This window comes from Bombina bombina, chromosome 12, assembly GCF_027579735.1.
Source record: "Bombina bombina isolate aBomBom1 chromosome 12, aBomBom1.pri, whole genome shotgun sequence".
In the NCBI taxonomy this organism is placed as follows: Eukaryota; Metazoa; Chordata; class Amphibia; order Anura; family Bombinatoridae; genus Bombina; species Bombina bombina.
In genome coordinates this window covers 137,387,698-137,407,344 of record NC_069510.1, presented here as the reverse complement: position 1 = coordinate 137,407,344, position 19,647 = coordinate 137,387,698, and the positions used below count along the sequence as shown (strand labels likewise).

The following is a 19,647-nucleotide window of genomic DNA, read 5'->3' as shown; positions in this document are numbered from 1 at the left end:
GACATTGGTGGGAGGGAAAGAGTTAAGGTAGGGATTTACTATGGGAGTCGCCTGACTTTTTATTTTTTTTACAATAATAAGTTTCACACAAGGAGCCACAAGTATGGTAAGATTAGTATTTGTTTGTTTCTTTTTAATTGCAGAATCCCATGTGATAAATAGATCTCAGAATATTGCTAAACGTATTAGGAAGTTTTCAGGGGGTATTTTGTGGACCAGTGTTATCATTTGCAACCCAGCCTTGCTGTGATTTTTGTTAAACTATCAATATTTTTATTATCCCAGATGTTAACATTATGACAAGCAAGCCACCTAGAAAAAGTATCTCTTAAAAAGCACCTACTGATGGGACAAAAGTTATCTCAACTTACAAAAGTAATCCTAAGGGAATCTTTGACTTAACAGATGCTATTAGTTTTCCAAGATAAAATATGTATAAGTAAATGCAATTCTTCATCAAGTGTAAGAGACAAGTCTGCTTGCAAATGAATCTATAAAATGCAGTATCTTCTATACTAAGATAGAACGATGGCATTGCTTCTTTTATGTTGAGGGTGTTCAAAGCCTACTGTAATATAAAGTCAGTGTTTGCCTCCAAGCCGTTAATCTCACATGTGGGCCCATCCTCCCTAGAGGAGCGTAAGGCATCTTCTGCTTCTTAGAGATGTATGAGAAAAGCTTCAGGGAGTCTGTTTATTGTCTGAGCAGCATTCACTCTATATGTCTTTACATAGTGTTAAAAATAGATTGAATATTATCTTATATAGAGCTAGAGTACGAGTGACATGCTAACTGTTGCGGGCAAGTGAAAAGGATTTTATTTTGGGTGTTTGAGCATCAAAGTAGCACGCATATTACAAGTTGAAAGTAAAGACGTTCGCTTGAGTGTAATTGAATTTAGCATGCGTCGGGATATCGCAACTTCCGAGCTCTGGCTGACTGTTACGCTTGAATAAAAAGTTGCAAAAACCACATCAAAACTACATTTAAAAGTACAGTTACGACTTCCGGTAGGCGACTCCTGGACTAGCTGCAGATAGACAGAGCTCTGCAATTGATTAGTGTAAGACCAGTTCTAGGAGCCCCATGACTGCCCTCTTTGGCTATTTAGAAGTGGCCTGGAGCTGCTGGAGACTACGGCTCTAGCTGTGTGTCATGTGAGGGGGGGTAGATTCCCATCAACCGTGAAGATACTTATAATTTTTCTCAGAGCTGGCGCCATCTTCACTATGGCCTGACTGACGTTTAACAGAACTGTATGGAACAAGCCGCATAGTAAAGACCTCATTCTTTACCCTCCATGGAGAGATTAAATGACGGCAGATCGAGAGAGCCAATACACACAAAGTTTTCGGCTTATATCTGATCCTTAACCTGCACTGAGAGACAGACCAGTTCTGTGGTGCAGGTGACAAAGACAGGGATTGGTCTCCATACTCTCAATTTAAACTCCCAAATCACAGGGAATCTGAGCCCGAGGGACCTAACAGTGAGTAGGTGGGGAGCTGAAAAGATTGTTGCAGATTGTTGTGGGATCAGAGTCAGAGAACATCTGTTCGGTTTAATTGTGTGAAAGACTTATGACAGCTAGTCACTTCTACCTGAAACATAGCATCTGCTAACAACTACTCCTATTGACACTACTTAGTGTGTTGCGCTGCCTACCCGCTCTCACTGGTAATACATGCCTGTTTCTCTCAGATTTATCTGTCACATGGCATCTCATTGCAGCCTTATAGATAATATTACTTTAGATGTGCTTACAATTATAAGTCATCATTAATGGTACCAAGAGAAACTTTGAGCAGAGAACTGATAGGTAATCACCTTATACCTGCACTAATCTGCTTGGACTTTATTTAAGCATAACCTTGTATTCTGCAGCATTAGAGCACCTTACACTTGCTACTTCAATAGGGTGATATGGACTGCAAAGGTACTATTGCTGGAGTATTGTAAACATTGTATTTATGCAATATTCATATTTAATAGAGTGTTTAACTGTGTTTGTACTATTTCACATTCTAATGTTCTAATTATTTTTAAATAATATATCTTTATATATCTATACCTATATATAATCATATATATATATATATATATATATATATATATATATATATATATATATATATATATATATATATATATATATATATATATATATGTCAAGTAGGGACTGCACTAGCTGGATTTGGATAAAACAATTCTTATTTATTAAACGGTAACGTTTCGGGGTTCCCAGACCCCTTCCTCAGACCAGACGAAGCCCGAAATGTTACCATTTAATAAATAAGAATAATTTTATCCAAATCCAGCGAGTGCAGTCCCTACTTGACATTTCTACTGATAATTTGACTTTGCACCCTGGTTGGAGACCAGTGACGTGCAGTGAGGTCAGAGGCTGGTGAGGCACTAGATATGATACGCCGGAGAAACACATGTACAGAGGGCCGCAAGTACCCCCAACAGGGCAGGTTTAAATGATAGCTGACACAGTGCACAGGTGACATAATCAGGTGATGGATGAGAGCAAGTTAGTAACCACTGAGTTACTGATCAGCTGATTACTTCACCTGTGCACTGATTCAGCTATAATGAAAACCTGGCCTGTTGGGGGTACTTGAGGACCATTGTTGAGAAACACTGCACTAAAGCACTAGCTCATCGGAAATGTATTGATTATCTGGAGAATAAAGCACACATACTCTGCTCACTGACACCCACACACACTCTGCTCACATACACATTCACACAATTCTGTGGCACAGTGCCAGTTACTAAGCAATTAGAATGGTACACAATCTCTTCTCTACTCAATACTGTATTGTAAAAATAGAAATAATTTACCATACAAGTTTTACACAAAGGACAAATTATCAATACTGCCAACACAGCTGCTGCAATATGGTGTTCAAGAAACGCACGTGCACATCCCACTTAGGTATGCTCTTCAACAAAGGACACCAAAGGATACCAAAAGAATGAAGTACATAATAATAAAAGAAAAATATAAAGTTTATTTATTTATTTTTTGTGCAATTTCTATCTGAATGATGGAAATGTAATTATGACTTTCATGTTCCTTTCAAAAACTAATTTGATTTGCTGACATGGGGCCAGTAACAGTTGATACTAATTCTCAAAATATAAATAACTAGAAAAGTCTATTAAAATAGCATGCTCTACCTCAATCATGAAAGTTAAATTTGAAATGTCTCCCTTTGACTATGTGTTTAACCAGTTATTTTACAGTGGCATTATTTCTAAAACATTAAACTGCAATAATTACATATATTTTTTAAATGACTCATTATCTCCTTTTTATTAATATAAACTTGTATAAAAGCAGCACATATTAACCCCTTAATGACCACAATGTACCCTGTAGGTCACTGGTCATTAAGGGTTTTTTCAGGACATAATAGCACAAGTCTAGCAAGAAGACGGTATTAATACCCTCCCTCCAGCAGGCTTTGTGGAATAGAGCAGTCTCAACGCTGGTGGCAAGACCGCGCTATAAAACAATCAAGTCCCAAAAAAAGGCCAGTGACATACAGGGTACGTCGCTGGTCCTTAAGGGGTTAAAAACACAATGCAACAGCTTTCAATTTATTTGTGAATTACAAGTTAACAGCAGTCTTTAAATAAATGGAGACACAGAGAAAAATAAAAATAGATACTGCATCTTCTGACTGAACATACATAACATATATGGAGTTTGCACCAAATTAAATCAAATAACCATGAAAAGGGAGGCTTAGCAATATTCAATGTCAAAAACTTTAATTTAAATAATGTGGACACTGCACACTTAACTTCAAACTCTGGGTTTTAAATTATGGATTTAAATTTGAATTGACGCTTTGACTTCCTGTCAGTATTGGGTTATGCTCACTTACTGCCCCCCCCCCCTGTTAATTAGCTGTATCTGAACACAATTTGTGAATCACAAGAGATGTAGAATACTACTTTACTCTTCTGCTTGGTGTCATCTGTTCTTAGGTTACCTCAGCTTCCAGTTGTGTCACATGACCCTGCTCACTTACTGCCCCCCCCCTGTTAATGAGCTGTATCTGAACACAATTTGTGAAGCACAAGAGATGTAGAATACTACTTTACTCTTCTGCTTGGTGTCATCTGTTCTTAGGTTACCTCAGCTTCCAGTTGTGTCACATGACCCTGCTCACTGCATCCTCCTTCTGATTAATCTATATATCCTTCACTTGCTAGGAGGCATCAAGAGGGGTGCCTCCTATTGGTCCCAATTTTTTATGCTAATATATTGACAGAACACAGGTGGCGCTGCAGCACAGCTTTTCCTTTGACCCATGTACTGCAATGGAGAGAAGCGTTCCTGTACCTGCCTCTCCATAGCATTACATGGGGGGAAAATATTTTTTTGTTTTAATTAAAATTTAATTAAGCTTTGGCCACAAATGGCAGGGTAGGCACTGCCTCCCCTGCCTCCTATGAGTGCACGTCCCTGTTGGAGACATACCGGAATTGGGAGTGCAGATACACAAGGAGGATATATATATGTATAGAGATATATTTTACTGACAATACATCAGATATATATATATATATATATATATAAATATGTATTTAAGAATAAATAGAACATATTGTTCTATGTGAAGAACATTGGAATGTGAAATATTTATATTTTATGTGGGGTTGGCGCACTTGAGAAAACGCAATTGGGTTTGCCCAACTTGTTTGTTTTTTTTTCCAGCTTTTCGCAATTAATTGAAATCTACGGGGTAACACTTTATCGTGGTCACGATATTCTAACTTCTGCTTTTTTTGCTAGTCAGTTTAGTGCTTGTTCAAAAACTGTTTACTTTCAACTTGTAATACACGCGGTACCAACAGTCAAGCTCAGGTAATGCACAAGCGTAAGCGACAAATATCACTCCACACATAATCTAGCCCATGAAGGGAGCTTTTTTTCTGAAAGGGTGCATATATTTAATAATAGTTTATTTTTATATATATATATATATACACATACATACACACACATAAAATAGGAATTCCTGTCCTTGCAGTGCTCTAGATGACACACTGTAACGGTTAATTCAAAATTGCTACATCATATAAGAGATCGTCTAAAATACATTATGAGATATACTTTCTCTTGCTATACTTTTTAATAGGATTTTATTAGCCAGTAAACAAATAGGACTCCATTTTTTAAACTGTGGATGTCCTTGTGATGTAACTGGCGCGGCTGGTTAGTTCAGCTGCAGTTACTAGGAGGGACCAGCAGTGCTCTGTGGTTCCTGAGAAGTACCTCTACTATGTATTTAACCCCATTGAAGGAGGTTAAACACACAGCAGTACAGGTCAATAGTCTTAAAATGACATTCTCTAATAAATAGGAGCATGTGATTTTTCAACAAATATGTCCCTATCAAGAGAAATGACATTAGGTTAAAAAGAAAACAAAGCAGAGCTAATCTTTAGCTGGTTGTACAATTGTACAATTGTAGATGGTCGTTAGAATATATATATTGTTAACTAGATAAACTAAATTCCTAAGAGCAGACAATCTCATATTTTACCATCAATCCCTAAGGGGATAGAATTTAAACTAGAGCGTTTAGCGTGAAAAAAAGGAAAGGGAAATGTGTTACTTTGTGAACTCCCCGAGCTCCAGGAAGGTAAATGTCAATTGTTTATTAGTAAATGTCATGTAATGTTACCAATTATATTAGCAAAAAGCGAGTTTTATACAATAACAAATAGAAAAGAAGAAATGTGAAGGGCATTTGGTCAAAAAGATATCTTCTAGTTGTAATTATGTATGATGTATTCTTTGTAATCTTATAGGTCATCATACACTGTTTGTCCACCTGAATCATCACAGATATGGTAAATTCATATGCTCAGTATAGATGTTTATTTTAATGCAGAGCATGATTATTAATGATGTTTTGTGAAGCATTCCTGTTAATGGTATGAGGGTGCATGGCAACATTAGTAGAATAAATAAGGTAAAATGAGATTTAACCGTCCTCAAGTCTATATTGGATCCAATGGTTGTTCTATAAGTGTTTTGAAGGGTGTTGGGGTATCTTAATTCTTAAAGGTGTCAACAGCCATACATTTTGTGCATGTCCTTTGCTCTAGCACGACAAAACTAGAGGTAGATGTGACTAAATCCTGCATAAAGTACCAGCTTCATACTTGGGGGCCGATTTATCAAACTGTCTGTCCAACATGTCCGACAGACATCGCTGAATGACGACAGCATACGCTGTCTGCATTTATCATTGCACAAGCAGTTTTAGTGAACTGCTTGTGCAATGCAGCCCCTGCAGATTTGGGGCCAATCAGCTGCTAGCAGGGGGTGTCAATAAACCCGATCGTATGCGATCCGGCGGATTGATGTCCGCAACCTCAGAGCAGACGGACGAGTTAAGGAGCAGCGGTCTTAAGACTGCTGCTTCTTAACTGCTGTTTTCGGCGAGCCTGAAGGCTCGCACGGAAAAAAGGGGAATCAAGGGCCGTAAATCAGCCCCTTGATCTGTAGGGTTTTGACAAGTTTGTTAAACCCCTCTCATTTTAATGTCTAGAACAAACTGATTGGGGGTTGAGGGACATTTAATGAACCAGTGGACTGCACTACTAGAATACCTCACCTGAGTTCTCAAAGTCTTTATATGCCTGTGCCCAAGCTTTTCCCTGGTTGCTCAACGTATTCTCCATGATTTGAATGTCTGTGATGGGGCAGTTACACTGGGGGAAGGCCTCAGAGCACAGGCAGGAGCACTGACTGTTCTTGCACATGTATTCCCCTTCCCCGTTACACATGATGTAACTCAGCGCTGACTGTACAAACTTCTCCTTTAAGTAGTGAGGAATAATGATCTGCAGACCTAAAGGGAAAAAAAATGAGTTAATATAAAGCATAACATTTCAGTTAAAAAACAAGGAAGGATAGAAGTATATAAATACATATATCAACATCATTTATTTGTGGTTTACCCGAGGTACACGTTATAATCCCACCAACCCAATAACTGTAATTCCTCAGCATGACTGTAGATGTATTATCTTTTTATAGCTTCGGGTTCACCTGTGCGTGTTAAGTAGAGGGAGGGAGAGCAATGGCAACTGCAGATGCTGGAAGCAAAAACACTTATCTGAAACCACAGAAGAGTAGACGGGCCAGCTAGGGTCAATGCGAACAGCAAACAGTGGAGCTAGAGAATGAAACCAAGTATCGGACTGGAGAATACACACAAGGAATCAGGAATTAAAAGTAGTCACGTGCACGGCCAACACAATATAGCGCAAAAAACAAACGATACTGACGTAAACAGCAGAGCAACTTCTTATGGTACTTACCAATGTGCCTGTCTAGCTAACTCCATTTAATGCTCAGCAGAACTCTATATATTATTCAAATTTTATCTGACTTCTCTCAATAAATCTGACCCTATGGCCTCTAGTTATCAAGCCGTCAACCGCAAATACGCTGGAATTCCGCAGCGTATTTGTGGCGAGGCTGATTCGCTTTAGTTATCAACCCCTACTGCCCGGCAAAAGTAGAATATAGTGACGTAACATACGATCCGCCGGACTCAGTCCGACACAGATCGATGGTTACGTCACTACAGATTTTCCGAACGTAAGTTCGGCACAATCTGACTACTTTTGGTAGCTATCAAACTACTACCAGGTACGCTCGCCACTATTCCGGGCCAGCGTACCTGGATTTCAATCCGCCGCCCTGGAGGCGGCAGATCTCATAGGAATCAATGGGAGTCTGACCATAGCGAAAGCTCATGTTCGCTGCTGCCCGATATCCCATTGATTCCTATGGGAGATGTATACACCTAACACCCTAACATGTACCCCGAATCTAAACACCCCTAATCTGCCCCCCCACACCGCCGCAACTAAATAAATGTATTATCCCCTAAACCGCCGCTCCCGGACCCCGCTGCAACTATAATAAACATGTTAACCCCTAAGCCGCCGCTCCCGGACCCCACCGCCACCTACATTATACATATTAACCCCTAATCTGCCACCCCCTATACAGTCGCCACCTACATAAACTTATTAACCCCTATCCTGCGGATCACGGACCCGCCGCAACTAAATAAATTGTTTAACCCCTAAACTGCCGCTGCCGGCCCCCGCCGCCACCTATATTAAAGTTATTAACCCATATCCTGCCCCCTCATACCGCCGCCACATATATTAAAATTATTAACCCCTAAACCTAAGTCTAACACTAACCCTAACCCCCCTAACTTAAATATTATTTTAATAAATCTAAATAATATTACTCGTATTAACTAAATTAATCCTATTTAAAACTAAATACTTACCTGTAAAATAAACCCTAAGATAGCTACAATATAACTAATAATTACATTGTAGCTATTTTAGGATTTATTTTTATTCTACAGGCAACTTTGTATTTATTTTAACTAGGTACAATAGTTATTAAATAGTTATTAACTATTTAATAATTACCTAGCTAAAATAAGTACATTACCTGTAAAATAAATCCTAACCTAAGTTACAATTAAACCTAACACTACACTATCATTAAATAAATTAACTACAATTACCTACAATTAAATTAAATTAAATTAACTAAACTATAGTACAAAAAAAACCAAACACTAAATTACAGAAAATAAAAAAGAATTACAAGAAGTTTAAACTAATTACACCTAATATAAGCCCCCTAATAAAATGATAAAGCCCCCAAAAATAAAAAAAAAATGCCCTACCCTATTCTAAATTACCAAGTAACCAGCTCTTTTACCAGCCCTTAAAAGGGCTTTTTGCGGGGCATTGCCCCAAAGTAATCAGCTCTTTTACCTGTAAAAAAAAATACAACCCCCCCAACATTAAAACCCACCACCCACATACCCCTACTCTAACCCACCCAAACCCCCCTTAAAAAAACACTAACACTAACCCCCTAAAGATCACCCTACCTGCAGCCATCTTCACCCAACCGGGCCGAAATCTTCATCCAAGTGGCGCAGAAGAGGTCCTCCATCCAGCAGAAGTCTTCATCCAGGCGGCGTCTTCAATCTTCATCCATCCGGAGTGGAGCGGAGCCATCTTCAAAGGATTCACTCATTCCAATCAGATAGAAGTTCAATCCGGATTGAGCTCGCATTATATTGGCTGTTCCGATCAGCCAATAGAATGTGAGCTCAATCCGATTGGCTGATTGGATCAGCCAATCGGATTGAACTTCAATCTGATTGGCTGATTGAATCAGCCAATCAGATGTTTCCTACCTTAATTCCGAATGGCTGATAGAATCCTATCAGCCAATCGGAATTCGAGGGACGCCATCTTGGCTGATGTCCCTTAAAGGAACCTTCATTCATCAATCAGTCGTCGGTTGAAGAGGATGGCTCCGCGTCGGCTCCTTTGAAGATGGCTCCGCTCCGCTCCGGATGGATGAAGATTGAAGACGCCACCTGGATGAAGACTTCTGCTGGATGGAGGACCTCTTCTGCGCCACTTTGATGAAGATTTCGGCTCAGTTGGGTGAAGACGGCTCCAGGTAGGGTGATATTCAGGGGGTTAGTGTTAGGTTTTTTTAAGGGGGGTTTGGGTGGGTTAGAGTAGGTGTATGTTGGTGGTGGGTTTTAATGTTGGGGGGGTTGTATTTTTTTTTTTTTACAGGTAAAAGAGCTGATTACTTTGGGGCAATGCCCCGCAAAAAGCCCTTTTAAGGGCTGGTAAAAGAGCTGGTTACTTGGTAATTTAGAATAGGGTAGGACATTTTTTTTATTTTTGGGGGCTATATTATTTTAATAGGGGGCTTAGATTAGGTGTAATTAGTTTAAACTTCTTGTAATTCTTTTTTATTTTCTGTAATTTAGTGGGTTTTTTTGTACTATAGTTTAGTTTATTTAATTTAATTTTAGGTAATTGTAGTTAATTTATTTAATTTATTTAATTATAGTTTAGTGTTAGGTTTAATTGTAACTTAGGTTAGGATTTATTTTACAGGTAATTTTGTACTTATTTTAGCTAGGTAGTTATTAAATAGTTAATAACTATTTAATAAGTATTGTACCTAGTTAAAATAAATACAAAGTTGCCTGCAAAATAAAAATAAATCCTAAAATAGCTACAATATAATTATTAGTAATATTGTAGCTATCTTAGGGTTTATTTTACAGGTAAGTATTTAGTTTTAAATAGGAATAATTTAGTTAATAATAGTAAGTTTTATTTAGATTTATTAAAATAATATTAAAGTTAATGGGGTGTTAGTGTTAGTGTCAGACTTAGGTTTAGGGGTTAATAAGTTTAATATAGATAGCGGCGGGGTCCGGGAGCGGCGGTTTAGGAGTTAAACATTTAATTTAGTTGCGGCGGGGTCCGGGAGCGGCGGTTTAGGGGTTAATAAGTTTAATTTAGTTGTGGCGGGGTCCGGGAGCGGCGGTTTAGGGGTTAATAAGTTTAATGTAGGTTACGGCGGTCTAGTGGGGGGCAGGATAGGGGTTAATAACTTTAATATAGGTGGCGGTGGGCTCCGGGTGCAGCGGTTTAGGGGTTAAACAATTTATTTATTTGCGGCGGGGTCCGGGATCCGCAGGATAGGGGTTAATAACTTGAATATAGGTGGCGGCGGTGTAGTGGGGGGGCAGGATAGGGGTTAATAGGTATGATGTAGGTGGCGGCGGGGTCCGGGAGTGGCGGTTTAGGGGTTAATACATTTATTATAGTTGCGGCGGGGTCCAGGAGCGGCGGTTTAGGGGTTAATAACTTTATTTAGTTGTGGGGGGTTCCGGGAGCGGCGGTTTAGGGGGTAAAACTGTGTAGTTTAGTGTGGGTGCTTAGTGACAGGCTATCAAAAAAGCTGCAAAGAAGCTGATGAGCAGCGAGATCGATGACTGTCAGTTAACAACAGTCCGCTGCTCATCGCTCAGTACTTGGTGCGCGGCTTCTTGACAGCTTTTTTGATAACTTTGGCGAACGTATTCAGGTCCGAATGCAGGTAAGTAGACGGCTTCATAACTAGAGGCCTATGGCTTCTGTAAGAAGGGTCTTACACTTATCTCTTGAGTTTTACTAAAGGCTGCCATAGAAATGCCACTGTCATCAGGACACTGGCATTAATCATCGCAATACATATATATATATGAAGTTGCGAATCTCATAAAGTTCCAGACTGCTTACATCATACAACACATTTCATGGAGTTACAGGATTCTAATTACAGGGCAATAAAATAATATATTATTTCCACTCTACCACTATATATGAAAAATAAAAATTCTGTTTATTTTCTACTCCTTGTTCCTCTACTAATCCGTTATAATTAGACATCTTGTCTAGACTGAAGTTTGAGTTTCTACTTCCGGCTGACAAAGAGTTTATCATGGAGTATTTTGTTTTTGATTGGTTAAACGTTAACTGATAAAGAAATGTAACATAGTAGAAGAGGTTGAAAAAAGATCGAAGTCCATCGAGTTCAACCTATACAAATCTAAAATACAAAAAGCTCCTATTAATCTTAAATAATCCCACTAAAAGGTGACCCATTTAATACAAGCAATCATATCCATGAATTTTGTTTCTAGACAGAAATGTATCCGAACAATTTTTAAAATGTATCAAGGGTATTGACATTCACTACCTCCTTTGGTAATGAGTTCCACAATTTTATTGCTCTTACAATGAAAAAATGTTTCCATTGCAGGAGATTAACTCTCCTTTCCTCCAACCTTAAATTGTGACCACTTCTAATTTTTGCAGATCCCTTTGTAACGAAAGTTCATCCTGCTCTGACCTAATGACCTTACTTATCTTAGTATCATCTGCAAAAATAGAGATGTCGCTATTTAATCCTTGCTCCAAGTCATTAATACAAATATTAAAAAGAACGGGGCCCAATACTGATCCCTGGGGTACTCCACTGATTACCTTTGTCCAATCTGAGTATGATCCATTCACTATTATTCATTGCTCCCCATCTTTTATCCAGTTATTTATCCATGAGCTAACATTTTCAGCTATTCCCAGTCCCTTAATTTTGTTACAACATAATCATGTGACTTGACGGGGTATGAAACCTGATAAAATTATTTTGTGCTGCCATACAGTGCTCCAGAAATAGGCTGGCTCCTAAGTTTACGTCCCTGCTGTTCAACAAAAGATTCCAAGAGAAAATAAAAATTGATAATAGAAGTAAATTAGAAAGCTGTTAAAACTGCTGCTATATCTGAATCAATGAAAGAAAAAATGTTGTGTTTCATATCCCTTTAATTAAATTTAGTGACATCAATAAGTTGAGAATCCCTTATATATTCCTGAGGAAGCGTACACCATGGAACAACTATATATATATATTTAATAGGTTTCCCCCCTAAAATCCGAATACTTAGGTCCAACCATGATAATTGAGCCATTTTTCCACTGGCTGAACAAAAGGATCAAGCAGTGCTGTAACTGGATTGGAATGTGTACAAATAAAATATGTTCTTTAACGCTATTCAAATAAAACAGGTTCAGGTGGGTGGAGGGGGTAATTTTTCTTCTTCTTACTTGCAGGGTAACCATACTGCTTCTGGGACGTGCTGGGGGTACATTTTGACTCCCATAATTCAAATTTTGTATTTTAAACCACTTCACATAAACAGGGGTTTGGGTTCAGTAAACAATTTCATTTATGCAACAGGAATATCATGATCTAATTACACAAGACGATATTAGAGTATTACCACTGGTTTGTTCTCTAATGCACAGCTCACATATATCAGAACATGACTAATACACAGCACACACATATCAGCAGATGACTAAATACACAGCACACACATATCAGCAGATGACTAAATACACAGCACACACATATCAGCAGATGACTAAATACACAGCACACACATATCAGCACATGACTAAATACACAGCACACACATATCAGCAGATGACTAAATACACAGCACACACATATCAGCACATGACTAAATACACAGCACACACATATCAGCACATGACTAAATACACAGCACACACATATCAGCACATGACTAAATACACAGCACACACATATCAGCACATGACTAATACACAGCACACACATATAAGCACATGACTAAATACACAGCACACACATATCAGCACATGAATAATACACAGCACACACATATCAGCACATGACTAAATACACAGCACACACATATCAGCACAAGACTAATACACAGCACACACATATCAGCACATGACTAAATACACAGCACACACATATCAGCACATGATTAAATACATAGCACACACATATCAGCACATGACTAATACACAGCACACACACATCAGCACATGACTAAATACACAGCACACACATATCAGCACATGACTAATACACAGCACACACACATCAGCACATGACTAAATACACAGCACACACATATCAGCACATGACTAAATACACAGCACACACATATCAGCACATGACTAAATACACAGCACACACATATCAGCACATGACTAATACACAGCACACACACATCAGCACATGACTAAATACACAGCACACACATATCAGCACATGACTAATACACAGCACACACATATCAGCACATGCCTAAATACACAGCACACACATATCAGCACTTGACTAATACACAGCACACACATATCAGCACATGACTAATACACAGCACACACATATCAGCACATGACTAAATACACAGCACACACATATCAGCAGATGACTAAATACACAGCACACACATATCAGCACATGACTAATACACAGCACACACATATCAGCACATGACTAATACACAGCACACACATATCAGCACATGACTAATACACAGCACACACATATCAGCAGATGACTAAATACACAGCACACACATATCAGCACATGACTAAATACACAGCTAACACATATCAGCACATGACTAAATACACAGCACACACATATAAGCACATGACTAAATACATAGCACACACATATCAGCACATGATTAATACACAGCACACACATATCAGCACATGACTAAATACACAGCACACACATATCAGCAGATGACTAAATACACAACACACACATATCAGCACATGACTAAATATACAGCACACACATATCAGCACATGACTAATACACAGCACACACATATCAGCACATGACTAAATACACAGCACACACATATAAGCACATGACTAAATACATAGCACACACATATCAGCAGATGACTAAATACACAGCACACACATATCAGCACATGACTAAATACACAGCACACACATATCAGCAGATGACTAAATACACAGCACACACATATCAGCACATGACTAAATACACAGCACACACATATCAGCACATAACTAAATACACAGCACACACACATATCAGCAGATGACTAAATACACAGCACACACTTATCAGCAGATGACTAAATACACAGCACACACATATCAGCAGATGACTAAATACACAGCACACACATATCAGCACATAACTAAATACACAGCACACACATATCAGCAGATGACTAAATACACAGCACACACATATCAGCAGATGACTAAATACACAGCACACACATATCAGCAGATGAATAAATACAAAGCACACACATATCAGCACATGAATAAATACACAGCACACACATATCAGCACATGACTAATACACAGCACACACATATCAGCACATGACTAATACACAGCACACACATATCAGCACATGACTAAATACACAGCACACACATATCAGCAGATGACTAAATACATAGCACACACATATCAGCACATGACTAATACACAGCACACACATATCAGCACATGACTAAATACACAGCACACACATATCAGCACATGACTAATACACAGCACACACATATCAGCACATGACTAATACACAGCACACACATATCAGCAGATGACTAAATACACAGCACACACATATCAGCAGATGACTAAATACACAGCACACACATATCAGCACATGACTAAATACATAGCACACACATCAGTACATGACTAATACACAGCACACACATATCAGCACATGACTAAATACACAACACACACATATCAGCACATGACTAAATACACAGCACACACACATCAGCACATGACTAAATACACAGCACACACATATCAGCACATGACTAATACACAGCACACACACATATCAGCACATGACAAAATACACAACACACACATATCAGCACATGACTAAATACACAGCACACACACATCAGCACATGACTAAATACACAGCACACACATATCAGCACATGACTAAATACACAGCACACACATATCAGCACATGACTAAACACACAGCACACACATATCAGCAGATGACTAATACACAGCACACACATATCAGCACATGACTAAATACACAGCACACACATATCAGCAGATGACTAAATACACAGCACACACATATCAGCACATGACTAAACACACAGCACACACATATCAGCAGATGACTAATACACAGCACACACATATCAGCACATGACTAAATACACAGCACACACATATCAGCACATGACTAAACACACAGCACACACATATCAGCAGATGACTAATACACAGCACACACATATCAGCACATGACTAAATACACAACACACACATATCAGCACATGACTAAATACACAGCACACACATATCAGCACATGACTAAATACAAAGCACACACATATCAGTACATGACTAATACACAGCACACACATATCAGCACATGACTAAATACAAAGCACACACATATCAGCACATGACTAAATACACAGCACACACATATCAGCACATGACTAATACACAGCACACACATATCAGCACATGACTAAATACACAGCACACACATATCAGCACATGACTAAATACACAGCACACACATATCAGCACATGACTAAATACACAGCACACACACATATCAGCACATGACTAAATACACAGCACACACATATCAGCAGATGACTAAATACACAGCACACACATATCAGCACATGACTAAATACACAGCACACACATATCAGCACATGACTAAATACACAGCACACACATATCAGCACATGACTAAATACACAGCACACACATATCAGCAGATGACTAAATACACAGCACACACATATCAGCACATGACTAAACACACAGCACACACATATCAGCACATGACTAAATACAAAGCACACACATATCAGCACATGACTAAATACACAGCACACACATATCAGCAAATGACTAAATACACAGCTAACACATATCAGCACATGACTAAATACACAGCACACACATATCAGCACATGACTAAATACACAGCACACACATATCAGCACATGACTAAATACACAGCTAACACATATCAGCACATGACTAAATACACAGCACACACATATCAGCACATGACTAAATACACAGCACACACACATCAGCACATGACTAAATACACAGCACACACATATCAGCACATGACTAAATACACAGCACACACATATCAGCACATGACTAAAAACACAGCACACACATATCAGCACATGACTAATACACAGCACACACATATCAGCAGATGACTAAATACACAGCACACACATATCAGCACATGACTAAATACACAGCACACACATATCAGCACATGACTAAATACACAGCACACGCATATCAGCAGATGACTAAATACACAGCACACACATATCAGCACATAACTAAATACACAGCACACACATATCAGCACATGACTAAATACACAGCACACACATATCAGCACATGACTAATACACAGCACACACATATCAGCAGATGACTAAATACACAGCACACACATATCAGCACATGACTAAATACACAGCACACACATATCAGCACATGACTAAATACACAGCACACACATATCAGCACATGACTAAATACACAGCACACACATATCAGCACATGACTAAATACACAGCACACACATATCAGCACATGACTAATACACAGCACACACATATCAGCACATGACTAAATACACAGCACACACATATCAGCAGATGACTAAATACACAGCACACACATATCAGCACATGACTAAATACACAGCACACACATATCAGCACATGACTAAATACACAGCACACACATATCAGCACATGACTAAATACACAGCACACACATATCAGCACATGACTAAATACACAGCACACACATATCAGCACATGACTAATACACAGCACACACATATCAGCACATGACTAAATACACCGCACACACATATCAGCACATGCCTAAATACACAGCACACACATATCAGCACATAACTAAATACACAGCACACACATATCAGCACATAACTAATACACAGCACACACATATCAGCACATGACTAAATACACAGCACACACATATGAGCACATGACTAAATACACAGCACACGCATATCAGCAGATGACTAAATACACAGCACACACATATCAGCACATGACTAAATACACAGCACACACATATCAGCACATGACTAAATACACAGCACACACATATCAGCAGATGACTAAATACACAGCACACACATATCAGCACATGACTAATACACAGCACACACATATCAGCAGATGACTAAATACACAGCACACACATATCAGCACATGACTAAATACACAGCACACACATATCAGCACATGACTAAATACACAGCACACACATATCAGCACATGACTAAATACACAGCACACACATATCAGCACATGACTAATACACAGCACACACATATCAGCAGATGACTAAATACACAGCACACACATATCAGCACATGACTAAACACACAGCACACACATATCAGCACATGACTAAATACACAGCACACACATATCAGCACATGACTAATACACAGCACACACATATCAGCAGATGACTAAATACACAGCACACACACATCAGCACATGACTAAATACACAGCACACACATATCAGCAGATGACTAAATACACAGCACACACATATCAGCACATGACTAATACACAGCATACACATATCAGCACAAGACTAATACACAGCACACACATATCAGCACATAACTAATACACAGCACACACATATCAGCAGATGACTAAATACACAGCACACACATATCAGCACATGACTAAATACACAGCACACACATATCAGCACATGACTAATACACAGCACACACATATCAGCACATGACTAAATACACAGCACACACATATCAGCACATGACTAATACACAGCACACACATATCAGCAGATGACTAAATACACAGCACACACATATCAGCACATGACTAAATACACAGCACACACATATCAGCAGATGACTAAATACACAGCACACACATATCAGCACATGACTAATACACAGCATACACATATCAGCACATGACTAGTACACAGCATACACATATCAGCACATGACTAATACACAGCACACACATATCAGCACAAGACTAATACACAGCACACACATATCAGCACATAACTAATACACAGCACACACATATCAGCAGATGACTAAATACAGAGCAAACACATATCAGCACATGACTAAATACACAGCACACACATATCAGCACAAGACTAATACACAGCACACACATATCAGCACATAACTAATACACAGCACACACATATCAGCAGATGACTAAATACACAGCACACACATATCAGCACATGACTAATACACAGCATACACATATCAGCACAAGACTAATACACAGCACACACATATCAGCACATAACTAATACACAGCACACACATATCAGCACATGACTAAATACACAGCACACACATATCAGCACATAACTAAATACACAGCACACACATATCAGCAGATGACTAAATACACAGCACACACATATCAGCACATGACTAAATACACAGCACACACATATCAGCACATGACTAAATACACAGCACACACATATCAGCACATAACTAAATACACAGCACACACATATCAGCAGATGACTAAATACACAGCACACACATATCAGCACATGACTAAATACACAGCACACACATATCAGCACATGACTAAATACACAGCACACACATATCAGCAGATGACTAAATACACAGCACACACATATCAGCAGATGACTAAATACACAGCACACACATATCAGCACAAGACTAATACACAGCACACACATATCAGCACATAACTAATACACAGCACACACATATCAGCAGATGACTAAATACACAGCACACACATATCAGCACATGACTAAATACACAGCACACACATATCAGCAGATGACTAAATACACAGCACACACATATCAGCAGATGACTAAATACACAGCACACACATATCAGCACAAGACTAAATACACAGCACACACATATCAGCACATAACTAATACACAGCACACACATATCAGCAGATGACTAAATACACAGCACACACATATCAGCACATGACTAAATACACAGCACACACATATCAGCAGATGACTAAATACACAGCACACACATATCAGCACATGACTAAATACACAGCACACACATATCAGCACATGACTAAATACACAGCACACACATATCAGCAGATGACTAAATACACAGCACACACATATCAGCAGATGACTAAATACACAGCACACACATATCAGCACATGACTAGTACACAGCATACACATATCAGCACAAGACTAATACACAGCACACACATATCAGC

The 19,647-nt window shown here is 38.8% G+C and overlaps 1 protein-coding gene across 1 annotated transcript in view; it reads right to left on the bottom strand.

Annotated features, from left to right (window-relative positions):
* Positions 1–19,647, bottom strand: part of BRINP1 (BMP/retinoic acid inducible neural specific 1) — a 332,765-nt gene that overhangs the window by 25,023 nt on the left and 288,095 nt on the right. The window contains exon 6 of the mRNA XM_053696143.1: positions 6,651–6,887. Coding sequence (XP_053552118.1) covers positions 6,651–6,887 — 237 coding nt within the window. The remainder of the gene's footprint in view (positions 1–6,650; positions 6,888–19,647) is intronic.